The following is a 14,583-nucleotide window of genomic DNA, read 5'->3' on the forward strand; positions in this document are numbered from 1 at the left end:
GGGCTCTCGGTTTCCCTCCTGTGAAAGGGGTTTCTCATTCCTCCCTCCCTGACCTCCACCTCCCTGAGGGGCTGTGAAGGAGAATGAGATCATCACAGCTCTCATAAAAGCGCATCCAAAAGGCCCTCACATTTAGCCAAACACAAGCTGCTGCCGTTCTCCAGAGGAGGGTTGCCGGGGCTGTGAACAGGGAGGTGATGACGGTCTGCCTCCTCAGAGCTGAGCCAAGGGGAGATGGTTTTTTGTGTGAGGAGAGAGTCTCATACAGAAAGACCGACCATTCTGATCAGTTCCTGTGCATTAGGACATTGGCCGTCCTGAGAGGGCTAGGATCTCCTTTCAGGGACACGTTCACACGTTTATTTAGCAAATACGGGTTGACCACTGTTGTGTGCAAGGCCTCGGCCTGGCCCCACGGGACGTCCGGCTTGGCATGTCCCTTCCAGGCTTCATCCCGAGAAAATCTACGGCAGCCCTGCATTCTGTTCCCCCACAGGATGGAGGAAGTCAAGGGTTTCCAGGCTGTCCAGTTGGAGAAAACTGAGAAGTATGAGCAGGAGAATCGTGGGGGGTTCCGCCTGATTTATCCTACTCTGAATTCGGAGAAGTATGAGAAGTTTTTCCAGGACAACAACTCCCTCTTCCAGAATACTATTACCTCCAGGGCTCGGGAGGAGTATGCCCGGTAGGAAGGCTCCGGGCCAGGTGGATGGGTGTTGCGATGGATTGGGTCATGCTTGACCTTCTGGGTGACGGGCCTAGGATGGTGAGGAGGGTCTCTGAGCTTCAATCCCCAACCTAGATATTGTCAGGGAAGCATTTGCTTTAGTCTCACAGGGACCAGGCATCATAGGCATCGTTGGTGTGGGGTGTTCAGTATGTAGCTGCTTCTAGAAACTCACTTCTAAGACAGGAACCTGCACCCTCCTCCAGAATTCCCAGGGAGCGATCTCCTAGATTCACATACGCCTAAAATCTAAGAGCTGAAAGGCACTCATCCTGTCCTGTCCAGTCCCTACCCATCACCTCATTTTATAGACGGGGAGGTCGGAGCACAGAAGGGGTCATAGAATGATGATGACCAAAGAGGGATTGGGATCCCTGTCTCCTGACCCATGTGACTGTGTTATTCCCACTACATCATTAGCCAGAAAGGCCCAGGATATAAAGTGGCCCAACGTAGGGGCCCCTCGGGTTGGACCCCTACCCAGACCCTCTTCCCAGCCCCGCCACATGTGGGATTTGGCCTGCTGGGAAGTGAAGAGAGAGAGAGAAGGTGGAGGAGGTGGGCAGAGGCCCCGACTGTGTCCACTCCTTAGATGCTATTCCCCAGACTGGGAATGGTATGGTGGGAGGCACGGCTGTCCCCTCCACCTCCTGCGTGGGGCCCTATAGTCATTTGAGCAGACTGGACACCCGGGGGCAAGACACCACACTCTTTGCCAAGCATCAGCGACCCCTCGGGGAGGGGTGGGGGAGCTCCCACTTTTGCAGCCCATCCCTAACCTCGGCGACCCACCCTGTTCCACCTGGACAGGCAGCTGATCCAGGACCTGAGGCTGAAGCAGGAGAAAAAGTCCTTCCCAGTGAAGGAGAAGAAGGTGGAGATGCAGGGGGAGTCGGCGGGCGAGCAAGCGAGGGGCAAGAGGACGAAGAGCTGCCGACAGAAACCCCAGCAGAAACCCCAGGCCGCCACCTTCACCTTCAAACAAGTAAACCCCGCTGGGAGGGGAGCGTGTGTGCCCGGCACCCTTCCCCGGCTGGGGCCGCTCCGTGGGGGGGTGCTCAGGAGACCGCTGCTCAGAGCCCTGACGCACTGAACGAAGGGGGCTGACAGAGGGCCAGCCCACAGGAAGTCACGACGTGCCGGGCATCCTTCAGAGGACTCTCGCTGCTCTGTCCTAGTCTCCTCCGTCGGGAAGAAAAGCCACTGGGAGGCTGAGCTTGATTCCCCGTGTAGGGAGCGGGCTCCGGGACCATCCTACTCATGGGTCCCAAGCCCAGTTTGGGCTGGAGTGCTCCCCTCTAGCAGGCCAGGGGTGCAGCTGAGAGAGGGGGCCGCAGAGAAGGGCTTCACGGAGGCAGGACCCTCACCTTTATGTGGGGTAAGGCGCCACAGCTAGGTCCTTCCAGCCTGCTCTCTGCTCGAAGTGTGGACCAGCACTGGACGTGGCGGGGCGGGGGGCAGCTGTCCTGTTGTCTTCCAGTCTGAATCTTTGGATTGACCTTCTCTGCCTCACTATTTCTTCCGGCTCAGGGGAAGGACTCAACTGGCTTTTTGGTCCATCTCCTTTTTCTTGAACCCTCACCTGAAGGGACAGGATGACAGCAGGATATTTTTAGGGTTTTTTTTTTTTTTTTGTAACTTTGCTAGGGTCATAGGTCTTTTAAGAAACTGATAAAAAATGATACTCTCTTACCATAAAGTATACAAAGATACAAAGTATACAAAGTTCTAAAACTACAGGTTTAAGCGGCTCAAAGATCCTGTGAAACTGTCCATGAGCCCTCTAGGGGGTCCCTGCACCCCAGGATAAGAACCTCAGATTAGAGAGACTTTGATACCTGTTGCTTTCCTTCTCCTCCTCCTCTCCTCGGCACCTACCCTTGGTGCAGATAAATCTGGAAGTGGACAGAGCTGGGTTCCCACGGGCTGTGTTTGGTTTCCTCCTTCCCAGCATCTCCAGCCAATGGCATTGGTATCCTGCACACCGGACTTCTTCCTGAGTGTCAGAGACGCAAAGACAAATGAGACAGACAGCAGCCTCGACCCAGAAGGGGCCAGCCCTCCTCCTTGCAAGCCTATAGCTGCAAGGCGTTACACATCTGTACCTGACCTCAGCCACTCGAACCTTCTCAGCTGCCCGGGGCTGGAGCTCAGTCAACCCATCTCCAGAATCGAGGAGGTCAAATCTGCCTCCGCAGTGAACATATTTCCCAGCACAGGGGTGAGTAGAGCGGTCTACCTCCCCAGAGGGCTCTGCTCACTCAAGGGGCAGTGGTAGGAGTCTTGCTTTCTGAGCAAGCCACTTAAGCCTCGGTGTCCCCACCTGGGAAGTCCAAGTTGTGCGAGAGCGTACATGCTAGGAGAATGGATCCATAATTTTAGGGCTTTTCTAGTGGCTGTCTTCTGCACCCCATCTTTAGGCATGTTCTCACCTCTGGCTGCTGGAGCAAATCACCACCGACTTGGGGGCTTAAAACACACATTTATTTGTTCATAGTGCTGGAGGCTAGAAGTCTGAAAACAAGATGTTGGTGGGGCCGTGCCTCATCTGAAGGCTCTAAAGGGAGGATCCTTCTCTTCCTTCCTTGATTCTTGCTAGATTCTGGTGGCTGCCAACAATCCTTGGCGCTCCTTGGCTTGTGGCACTGGGACTCCAGTGGGACTTGTTGAGTGTTTCTTCTGTAGGTCTTCACGTGGCCTTCCTGTAAGCACACCACCAGTCATTGGACTGAGGGCTCCACCGGATCCAATATGACCTCACTTTCACCTGCCTCGTGATATCTGCAAAGACCCTGTTTCCGAATAAGGTCACAGTCTGAGCTTTGTGGCAGTGTCGAACCCAGCTCATCCCCTTACACAATGTTTCTCAAACTCCATTCGTGTATGGACACCTGTTAAAGGAGAGAACACTCTTTCAGATCTCCACGGGAGCCCTAAATAACTTTTATAGATATTTATAAGCAGAAAACCAGATGTATACAATCTTTATAACTCTTCTACAATGAGGAAATTAAAACAAACATCACCCATAAAGTTCACATCAAGAACATTAATTAATGTGACAGTCGATTTTCTATTTTTGTGGACACTAGGGTGCCGCATAAATGTGGTCCTGACAGCTCTAGAATGGGTCCTTTTGTGTTTACTGTAGTCAGGCTATGTGATGACTGTATTGTAAGTCCTGGAAAATGTTCGGCTTTGCTGGGCATTGCTAGACCCAAGTGCAATACGGAGGAGTGCAATGCTTTTCAAGTTCCTAACCATAGCCTGCAGTAGAAATCTGTTTCATTTCATCCGTCCATACACACACACTGGAAAAAAGCTTCTAAAACAATGATGAGCCATACTATGGATGGTGACTCCTTTGATATTTTTTATTCTGTTCTGTTCTTTCAAAAATACCAGTTCCTGGGGCAGCTGGGTGGCTCAGTTGACTAAGCCTCTGCCTTCAGCTCAGATCATGATCCCAGGGTCCTGGGATCCAGCCCCATGTTAGGCTCCCAGCTCAATGGGAAGTCTGCTTCACCGTCTCTCCCTGCTTGTGTTCTCTCTGTCTCTCTCAAATGAATAAATAAAATCTTTAAAATAAATAAATAAAAATACCTGTTACAACCCACTAGATTAATTTCATGACTTATTAATAGGTTTACAACCACCATTCCATAAACACCTTTAAGAGATTAGGCTTTGGGGGCACCTGAGTGGCTCAGTGGGTTGGGCTGCTGCCTTCGGCTTGGGTCATGATCCCAGGGTCCTGGGATGGAGCCCCACATCGGGCTCTCTGCTCAGCAGGGAGCCTGCTTCCTCCTCTCTCTCTGCCTGCCTCTCTGCCTACTTGTGATCTCTGTCTGTCGGATAAATAAATAAAATCTTAAAAAAAAAGAGAGAGGTTAGGCTTTGAAGCTTCATGACACTGGATTTCACACCAAAAGCAGGGCTGCCTGCCTGGTTCAGGCAGAAGACCTTGTGGCTCTTGATCTCAGGGTCGTGAATTCAAGTCCCATGTTACATATAGAGATTACTTAAATTTATTTAAGTAATTTAGTTTTATTAAGTATTTAAGTATTTATTATACTTAAATAATAAAGAAGGAAACAAAACTTAAAAAAAAAAGCAGGGGCGCCTGGGTGGCTCAGTGGTTAAGCCGCTGCCTTTGGCTCAGGTCATGATCTCAGGGTCCTGGGATCCAACCCCGCGTCGGGCTCTCTGCTCAGCAGGGAGCCTGCTTGCTCCTCTCTCTCTCTGCCTGCCTCTCTGCCTGCTTGTGATCTCTCTCTGTCAAATAAATAAATAAAATCTTTAAAAAAAAAAGCCATTTCTTAAAAAAAAAAAAAAGCAAAAGTAGGTAAGTGGGACTATATAAACTTGAACAGTCAACAGAGTGAAAAGGCAACCTATGAAATGGGAGAAAATACTTTCAAACTATGTCTCTGATAAGGGGTTCGTATCCAGAATATATAAAGGATTCTTACAACTCATACCAAAGATAACCTGATTTTTTAAATGGCTGAAGGATTTATGGGTGGTCCATTTGGTTGAGTGCCTGACTCTTGGTTTCCACTCAGGTTGTGATCTTGGGGTCGTGGGGTCAAGTCCCCCATTGGGCTCTGCCCTCAGTGTGGAGTCTGTTTGAGATTCTTTCCCTGTCTCCCTCTGCCCATCCTCCTGCTCTTTCTCAAATAAATAAATAAACAAACAAATCTTTAAAAACCTGAGGGGCACCAGGGTGGCTCAGTTGGTTAAACATCTGACTCTTGGTTTTAGCTCAGGTCCTTGCTCATGGGTGTGGGATCAAGCCCCAGGTCAGGCTCCCTACTCAGCAGGGAGTCTCCCTGGAGGCCTGTTGCACAGTGATGGGGATATTACTGATGCTACTTACTGTATACTTAAAAATGGTTAAGGTAGGGGCGCCTGGGTGGCTCAGTGGGTTAAACCTCTGCCTTTGGCTCAGGTCATGATCTCAGGGTCCTGGGTTCGAGCCCCGCATCGGGCTCTCTGTGGAGCGCCTGCTTCCTCCTCTCTCTCTGCCTGCCTCTCTGCCTACTTAGGATCTCTGTCTGTCAAATAAATAAGTAAAATCTTTTTTTTTAAAATGTGGTTAAAGTAGATGGGGCACCTCGGTGGCTCAGTTGTTAAGCGCCTGCCTTCAGCTCAGGTCATGACCCCAGGGTCCTGCTCAGCGGGAAGCCTGCTTCTCCCTCTCCCACTCTCCCTGCTTGTGTTCCCTCTCTCGCTGTGTCTCTCTCTGTCAAATAAATAAAATCTTTTAAAAAATGGTTAAGGTAGCAAATTCTATGTCATGCGTGCGCATGTGCATTTTTTCCTGCAATAAAGGAAAAAAAAAGAGTAAAGAGTATGCATTGATCTGGTTGCCTCTATTTGGATCCTGGAGTCTCCTCTATGACTTGTGTTTAGTCACTCTTATCTCCCCACGCCTCAGTTTCCTTAACTGAAAAAACTGGAATTTTGGCACCTGGGTAGCTCAGTGGGTTAAGCGTCTGACTTCAGCGTAGGTCACAATTTCAGGATCCTGGGATCCTGGGATCCAGCCCCCTGTTGGCAGGCTCTGCACTCAGCAGGGAGTCTGCTTCTCCCTCTCCCTCTGCCCCTCCTCCAGCTCTTGCACTCTCTCTGTCTCTGTCTCTCTCTCATTCTCTCAAATAAATAAATAAAATCTTTTAAAAATGGAAATTTTTAAAAAGATTTTTGTTTATTTGACAGAGATCACAAGTAGGCAGATAGAGAAGAGGAAGCAGGCTCCCTGCTGAGCAAAGAGCCTGATCTGGGGCTCGATCCCAGGACCCTGGATCATGACCTGAGCCGAAGGCAGAGGCTTTAACCCACTGAGCCACCCAGGTGCCCCTAAAAAACGGAACTTTAATAATAGTACCTGCCAGTGGATTGCTTTGAGGCTTAAATGGAAGAATACATGAAAATGTAGAGAGTGGCACCTGCCATAGAGGGTTCAGGAAGCATTAGCTGTTATTTTAATATTACTGCGACTTCTTAAGACTGTCTTTGTTCTTCTCTCATTAATCTAAGTGTAAAGTAGTATTACTTAACTCCAAAGAGATTTTTTTAAAATAAGCAGCAATTTTTTATTGTTTTTTTAATTTCATGTGCATAGTGTTAATTTAATAAAAAGCCCTGCTTCATTCAAAGACTTTACATCTTTCATTTATTTATATTTCCCTCTTGGGGAGCCTGGGTGGCTCAGTGGGTTAAAGCCTCTGCCTTCGGCTCAGGTCATGATCCCAGGGTTCTGGGATCAAGCCCCGCATCGGGTTCTCTGCTCGGCGGGGAGCCTGCTTCCTTCTCTCTCTCTCTGCCTACTTGTGATCTCTGTCTGTCAAATAAATAAATAAAATCTTTTAAAAAAAAGTATATTTCCCTCTTATCTCTATGCTCACCTCCCATTCTCCTATCCACCATCTTTTGTTAATATGTTTCCTGGCAAAGGAGGTATTTAAAATATATATATATATATATATGCATTTAAACTTTATTTAAATGTGATTGGGTCATTTATCTCATTCTGTGACCTTTTTCGTGTTGAGCCTGTTTTTCTTTTTTTTTTTTTTTTTAAGATTAAATTTACATGCATTGAAATGCTCAAATCTTTTTTTAAAAATATTTTATTTATTTATTTGACAGACAGCGATCACAAGTAGGCAGAGAAGCAAGCAGAGGGGGTGGGGGAGCCACAGGCTCCCCGCTGAACAGAGAGCCCGATGCGGGGCTCAGTCCCAGAACCCTGAGATCATGATCTGAGCCAAAGGCAGAGGCTTAACCCACTGACACCCAGGCACTCCATCAAATCTTTTTTTTAAAGATGTATTTATTTAGAAAGAGAGAGCACACATGCACATGGAGGGTGGGGCAGAGGGAGAGAGAGAATCTCAGGCAGATGCTTGTGTTCCCTTTCTCTCTGAAATAAATAAATAAAATCTTTAAATAATAAATAAATAAATTTGAAAAATAAAATTTCTCTTTTGTTAAAAAAAAAAATACCCCCAAAACAAAAAACCAGAGGAAGCTCTATGGACATTCGCCATCCTCTGCCCTAGTGTTCAGCCAATTCCTGGTTACGAAAGTATTCTAACCTAATCTTTTTTTTTTTTTTTTAAGATTTTATTTATTTATTTAAGAGAGAGAAGTGAGAGAGAACATGAGCGAGGAGAAGGTCAGAGGGAGAAGCAGACTTCCCATGGAGCTGGGAGCCTGATGTGGGACTCGATCCCGGGACTCCAGGATCATGACCTGAGCTGAAGGCAGTCGTCCAACCAACTGAGCCACCCAGGCGCCCTATTCTAACCTAATCTTTCTTGCTGCTGATGAACTTGGCCTCCTTAGTCTGTTTATTTAAATCAAGAAGGTATGGGAAGGCGTGTCGGGCTTCCACAATCTCACGTTGGACTGTTCTCTCTTCCAGCCCTTAGCCTCGATAGAAACGTGCCCAGCTCCTACCACTCAGGTCTCAGACTCCCCAGAACCTCTGCCTGGTGGGACCGGGACAACCAGCTCTGACTGCGGTAGCCCCGAGATGGACAAGGTGGCCTTTAAATACAAGGAGCATCACTTCCCGCAAGACCTCATCCAGGGGAAAATATCCAAAATTTGCCTTCCAGCAAAATCCCAGAGCTTTTCACGAAGTCTGAAGCCAAGCTGGCCGGCGCTGGAGAATGAGACTCAGAAGCAGCCCCTGCTGTCAGAGCTCTTCACCAAGGTCCCACTTCGGGAGAAGCTCTCCCTGTTCCCAGCTTGCGGCAGCCCAAAGCTGGGGCGGAGTCGCAAGTCACGTGAGTGCCAGCCCAGCCAGGCGGGTGCCAAGATCTTAGGGGTTCCCAACAGGACCAGTCCTTGTCTTTGTGGAGCGCCCAGTCTGGGGTGGCGGTGGGGGGATGCAGCCTTAGGAAGACACCCCCTTCCCTGCCTGGTGGGGGAGATATCATTCACATTCTTAGGGAGTCTCTGGTCTTACTGAAATTACAAAAAAAGGTAAAAACAAACTGCTTTTGGCAAGCTCCCTGTCTGACGATTCCTGATTGCTGGTTGTCATTGAGGCGAGGGGCATTTGGCTGAGTCGGAATCAGCGGAAGGGCACAAAGGGGAAACAGGAAAGAGAAGCTTCTGGCAGGAGAGGAGCAGAGGCGGATTCTGGTTCAGGAACTTGAGCTAGCTTGAAGCCAGGGAACCCCGGCGGGAGGCGAGGCGGCCTCCGCGGGCCATGTGCGCCTCGCCCAGCCTTACAAATGGGTGATGCCAATGATTTCGCCTTTCCAGAAAACCGCTGCCTGCCCTGGGAGTGCTGCTTCAGCAGCCGAAGCTCTGGCGAGAAGAGGCAGCTGCGTCTGTCCTCGCTCCTGCTCCTGCACAGTCCTCCCAGCCACGAAATGACCCTCAGTGACCTGCTGGTGGTCGCCACCCCAGCCCGACTGGATCCGAGGCCTGGCAGGAGCTACAGCAGCACCGCAAGAGACCCATGTCAGGAAGTCTACAGCCGCAACCTGGTCTCTGGCCAAAAAGGATGTGAGAGGGACTAGGTGGGTCCACCTGTATTCCCTTCATGGGCTTGTTTCCCTGACCAGCACCGCAGGTGTGTATTTCTGGAACGTCAGGGAGGTAGGAGGGTGCCTGGATTGATAAAAGACATCCAGGTAAGTAAACAGTTCAGACGGACCTCAATCAAAATTTGCCCCGCCCCCTGCCCCTTGCAATGTGTGATTCTGCTATGACCTCCCTCCCTCCCTCCTACTAAAGCAGACTGTGACCGCCAGTTTGACCCTTGTGACCAGTAGCTCACGCAGCAGGAGGGCAAACAGGTAAACATCAGCCCACAGACATCACTTTGGGTGCTTGTAAAAATGCATACGTCTACGGCCTGCTTCCGGAAATTCTGATTCAGTAGGTCCTGGGAGGGTCCAGAAATCTGCATTTGAGGAGGGCTTCTCCATGATTCTGATGCCCTTCTCACCACCGTCAGAGAAAAACTGGGCCTGGTGTTTCCCAAACTTCCCTGACAATATGAATCACGGTGGGGGGGGGGAGGTGCTTGTTAAGCCTATAGTTTTCTGGGTCACACCCCCTGAAAGTTCTGATGCAAGAGGCTTGAGATGAAGCCCTGGGAATCTGTCTCTCAAATAAGCATTTCAGGTGTGGTAGGGAGGACTGTCCTGCATCTAGACCCAGGCCTGGGCAGAGGAACCTGTGACAGCCAGGCCTGACCTACTGGCCTGCCCTTAGGGAGCTCAAACCCACCCCTACTATCTTCGATTTGTAATCTTCCAGTACTAAAATTAAAAAAAAAATTTTTTTTTTAAGATTTATTTATTTTAGTGAGAAAGAGAGTTAAAAACCAGAGTCGAAGGCTTACCACACTGTGCCACCTAGTTGTCCCCATACTGGCACTTAAGGGATTGGTGACCCAACACCAGGTTTGGGCCATAGTGAATTAGAAATGAGCTTCTCACCTACTTGAACCCCTGACATCAGGTGTCCTTCTTTTTCAGATGGAATTTTTTTCTTTTTTCTTTTTTTTTAAAGACTTTATTTATTTATTTGACAGAGCGAGATCACAAGTAGGCAGAGAGACAGGCAGAGAGAGAAGGGGAAACAGGCTCCCTGCCCAGCAGAGAGCCTGATGCGGGGCTCGATCCCAGGACCTTGGGACCATGACCCAGGCCCAAGGCAGAGGCCTTAACCCACTGAGCCACCCAGTCACCCCTCTATTTTTTTTTCCTTTTAACTTATTTTACTTAAATTCAGTTAGTTGACATAGAGTGTATCGTCAGTGTCAGATGTGGAGGTCAGTTACTCATCTGTTGCATACAACACCCAGTGCTCATTTTATCGTGTCTGTATCATTCTTCAGCAAAGTCCAGCTTGGTTTCAGGCTCCCTGAGAGGCTCTGGGATTTTGTTGGCAGAGAAGTTTTTGATATTTTCTCCTAAGTGAGTAAAAATAAGTTCAAAAGGAGAGATAAATAGGTAGCTAGTTCTGTAGGAGAGACTTGTTTCTCTGGCTCTAATTTCTAAGAGCAGTTTGTCACACGGAGTCTTCTGTTATAGACTTTTACTACCGTAGTGGACAGTGGCTGAAGGCAGTAACTTTTTAATGAATATTAATGATGGTAATAGTTATCCCTTTTTTTGGGAGCCTACCATAGAGGTGCCAGAACACTTCTACATATATTTTTTTATCTAATTTCATTTCAATCACATCGTGCCTTTTAGAAAAGAAAAAAAAATGAGGCTCAAAAAACATTAACGCCTAACTTTTGGGAGGTCCCATAGCTTGTTGGTGACAGAGCAAGGATTTGAGTCACATGGTTCTGATGCCCAAACCATACCATCTTTCTTTCCAATGGTGTTTGTAATAGTCTTCAGTTTGAGCTAAAGTTGTAGTAAATAGCTCTTCTATTTCTGCAGGTAGCCAGAAAGACCAGGCAGGCCCTCTTAGCATGTTGTATGGGGTCACCAGATCTCAGAGCTGGCCCTCTGCTCTTATGTCAAATGATGGTGACTAAAAATCCCAATTAATCAGTCCACAAAGGACTGACACATACAAGGCAAACTCATAAAATCTGGTTATATACAGGGCAATGCCCGGCTATCGATGCATTGATGTACAAATGAAAGATGATGTGGCATAAGAATAGGGCTTCGGCATAATGACTAATGGTTGAACGAAAGAAAGAGGAAAGGTCCAAATTGTGGATCAGGGGCTCTCCCAGTTGCTGTAATACCTTCCACACATCAAGGAGAGGTGCCATGTCTCATGCAATCCTCAGGTCAATATTGTGAGGTTGACAAGAAGACATTATGATTTATCCTCAATTTGCAGAGGAAGAGAATCAGGGTTTGGGGGATAGTAAGTGACTCCCCCAACCTCACAGAAGTGATGGGTTCTGGACAAAAGAACATGATGTTTCTTCCACCTTGCCCCATGTGAGGACAGGAGGCCTGACACATTCCTCCATGTTTTTCCTTAAATCACTATAATCTCATCTTCCTTCCTCTGGATCCACTTTCACAGTAGGTCGGTCAACGAGCCTCAGATTCCAAATCTGTCAACAACTGAGTTTTAGGGGATAAATAGCGCATTTTATAGATTTTAAGATGATTAAAAGCTTGCCAAAGCAGGATGCCTGGCACCCGAGTTAGTTGGCGGCACTGGTGAGGACGACCCACCAGCATGATGATGGTGGCGATGCCACGTTGATGGCGATGAGCCCAGCAGGGACTGAAGCAAGACGCACTTGCTTTCAGTGGACTAAAGGCTTTGCCTACCTTCTCTCAGTCCTCAAAGCAACGCTGTGTGGTGAGTGCTGTTGTCATTCTCTTTTTTCAAAAGAAAAAAGGGTGAGAGAGGTTAAATAACTTGCAAAAGGGCATTGAGAGATCCTACACTCACACACTTAACCGCTACCGCTTCTTGTCTCTGTCCAGCCATCTTGGCCGCTCTTGAATGGTCCATACCATAGCATCTGGCGCTAGAAGGATGCAGGAAGGTGAATGGTGCATAGGTAAAATGAGTTTCTGGTGACTGTGGATATGGATCTAGGAGTGTCTCCTGACCTACTAGACAGGATGGTGATAAAAGTTAATTGGCTTGAATATTCTAAAGGCCATTTTAAAGGAAACGCTAAGGAAAAATTCTTTTTTTTTTTTCTTTTCAGAATCAGACTGGATCTCTGTCATTTTCCCCTCTTTCCATCTCTTACGCCCAGGAAATAATTTATCGTTTCTTAAAGTGTCTACAATGTCCATAGAGTCAACTGAAAGTTTTATTTCCTCGTCTAGATATCCTGGTCTTATAACGACTTCCCATTAACAGCATGGGGCCAACAGCCTTGTCTTCTGTGCCCTCCCAGTTAGCTTCCAGGGCTGTAGGACCATGACCTCTGAAACGTATTGGTTCTGCCCCAGGACACAGCCCAGTTGCCCCACCGGTAGCATTTCTATTGGTCCCTCAGGTGGCCCCATCATCCAGAACACTCCCTGACCCCAACCCCAGATAGAGCAGTGTGAAAGGAGGAGTGTTTCAGAGAAGGACTCAAAGTTTCCAGGAATCCAAAGCCCTCAGTCTACCAACAGGTCTGCGTCACTTGGTTTTCGATCCCAAAGAGAAAAGACAGAGAAAGGGTGAGGCATGTTGGAGGATTCTGAGCCCTGGGTAAGGGAATTGGTGCAGATGTAACTTTACCAGGTACAGACCAGACCACCTCCCACCTGAGCCACCCCAATGCCTAACACCTTCCTGCTACCTCTCTTACCAGTCCACATCCACATCAATCTTTCTGATGAAGAAGTGAGGGGAGAGTTACCCAGCCTGCAGGTCTTTTTATATCAACTTGCAAGAATGATACATCTTCCCCTGAAGTGTACACTAATAAAATAAATTGTCATGCTCAATGCTGGTGGGATGGTGACCCTGATCCAGAGTAAGAATGGGAAGGGGGAAGCAGGAGAGAGAGTTCTCCTGAGCTCTCCTCATTAAGAAAGCTCCAAATTCGCCAAAAACATGTTGGGAGCACTTGAAGAATTTCTTTGGATGAATAATAAGCCTGGCCCTCCCTGTTGGGAGCCTGGTGTCTAGGGGACCCTTTTGGGATCCCTGTGGTTGCCATGTGTCTGCCCAACATCAACCCTGGCTAGACTCCAGGCATAACATTTCATTTTGCCATTTTGTTCATGCCATTTCATTTTGTTCATCCTCTCCAAGAATGTGATACAAGTGAATGCCTCACTTGCTCTTTCGGAATTAGATCCCAGAAATGAGCTTTGGAGGAAGTACGGGGCAGGGGTGGCAGAAAGTTGATGTCTGAAGTCAAGAATCTCCTTCACAATGTTGACCCAGATTTGCTTTATGAAGTCCTGATGGGATGACTTTCTGGCCTCAAGGATGTCAGGGTATTCTGGGATACTTGAAGCCCTCAGTACTCCTCAGTTATCCAAAGTAGTGGATGGAGTAGTGAATAGAGAAGCCATTTGTGTCCAGCTGTGAAGCACACATACACACAACACCTTAAGGCCTGGTTTTCAAGGACTCCTGGTGTAGACTTCTTCTTCTAAGTAAGTCAGGTCTCACCTGGATGGCAAAAAAAGGAAGCCCTGATTACAACTAGGGAGACTACTAAAAAATTAACTGGGCCACCTGGCTGGCTCAGTCGGTGGAGCATGTGACTCTTGATCTCGGGGTTGTGAGTTTGAGCCCCATGTTGGGCATAGAGATGACTTTAAAAAAATTAACCCGGGGTGCCTGGGAGGCTCAATGGGTTAAGCCTCTGCCTTCAGCTCAGGTCATGATCCCAGGGTCCTGGGATCAAGCTCCGCATCAGGCTCTCTGCTCAGCGGGGAGCCTGCTTCCTTTTCTCTCTCTGCCTGCTTCTCTACCTACTTGTGATCTCTGTCTGTCAAATGAATAAATAAAATCTTTTTTTAAAAAAGCTGTTAAAAAATTTAAAAATTAAAAAAAAATTTTTTTAAATTAACCCTCCCTTTGCCAGCCCTTCCCAATGCCATTTAGGAGCCTCCAAATGAAATGATTCAAGGCCAGTTTTTCCATTGTCATTATCAGGTTGCCACAGATTATAGTCTGGACCACACAAAAGCTGTAAGACTTGCTGAAATAGGGCTTTCTAGAACCTCTGCATCTCTCCCTTTTTCTCCCTAGTCACCACTGAACCAGCCAGTTAAGGTTCCTAAGCTGATAAAAAGAAAGTCTTTTAATAAGATGAAGTCAGAATTATTTGTCTTTCTAGGGGACAATTTGGTGTCAGCATCTTTGATCCTAGAAATAGGCTCAGCTTCATGGGCATGCCATCTGTGTAGTCCCACAGGCTCCACCCTTAGAAG

General features: G+C 47.8%; 1 protein-coding gene across 1 annotated transcript in view; it reads left to right on the forward strand.

Annotated features, from left to right (window-relative positions):
• Positions 1-12,860, forward strand: part of TTLL6 (tubulin tyrosine ligase like 6) — a 35,033-nt gene extending 22,173 nt beyond the window's left edge. Inside the window, 6 exon segments of the mRNA XM_044250539.1 lie at positions 497-685; positions 1,538-1,712; positions 2,679-2,948; positions 8,160-8,526; positions 9,011-9,270; positions 12,405-12,860. Of these exon segments, the coding sequence (XP_044106474.1) occupies positions 497-685; positions 1,538-1,712; positions 2,679-2,948; positions 8,160-8,526; positions 9,011-9,270 (1,261 nt within the window). The 3' untranslated portion in view covers positions 12,405-12,860.
• The last annotated feature ends 1,723 nt before the right edge of the window (positions 12,861-14,583 follow it).

The sequence above is a fragment of the Neovison vison genome, chromosome 5 (genome assembly GCF_020171115.1).
Source record: "Neovison vison isolate M4711 chromosome 5, ASM_NN_V1, whole genome shotgun sequence".
NCBI lineage: Eukaryota > Metazoa > Chordata > Mammalia > Carnivora > Mustelidae > Neogale > Neogale vison.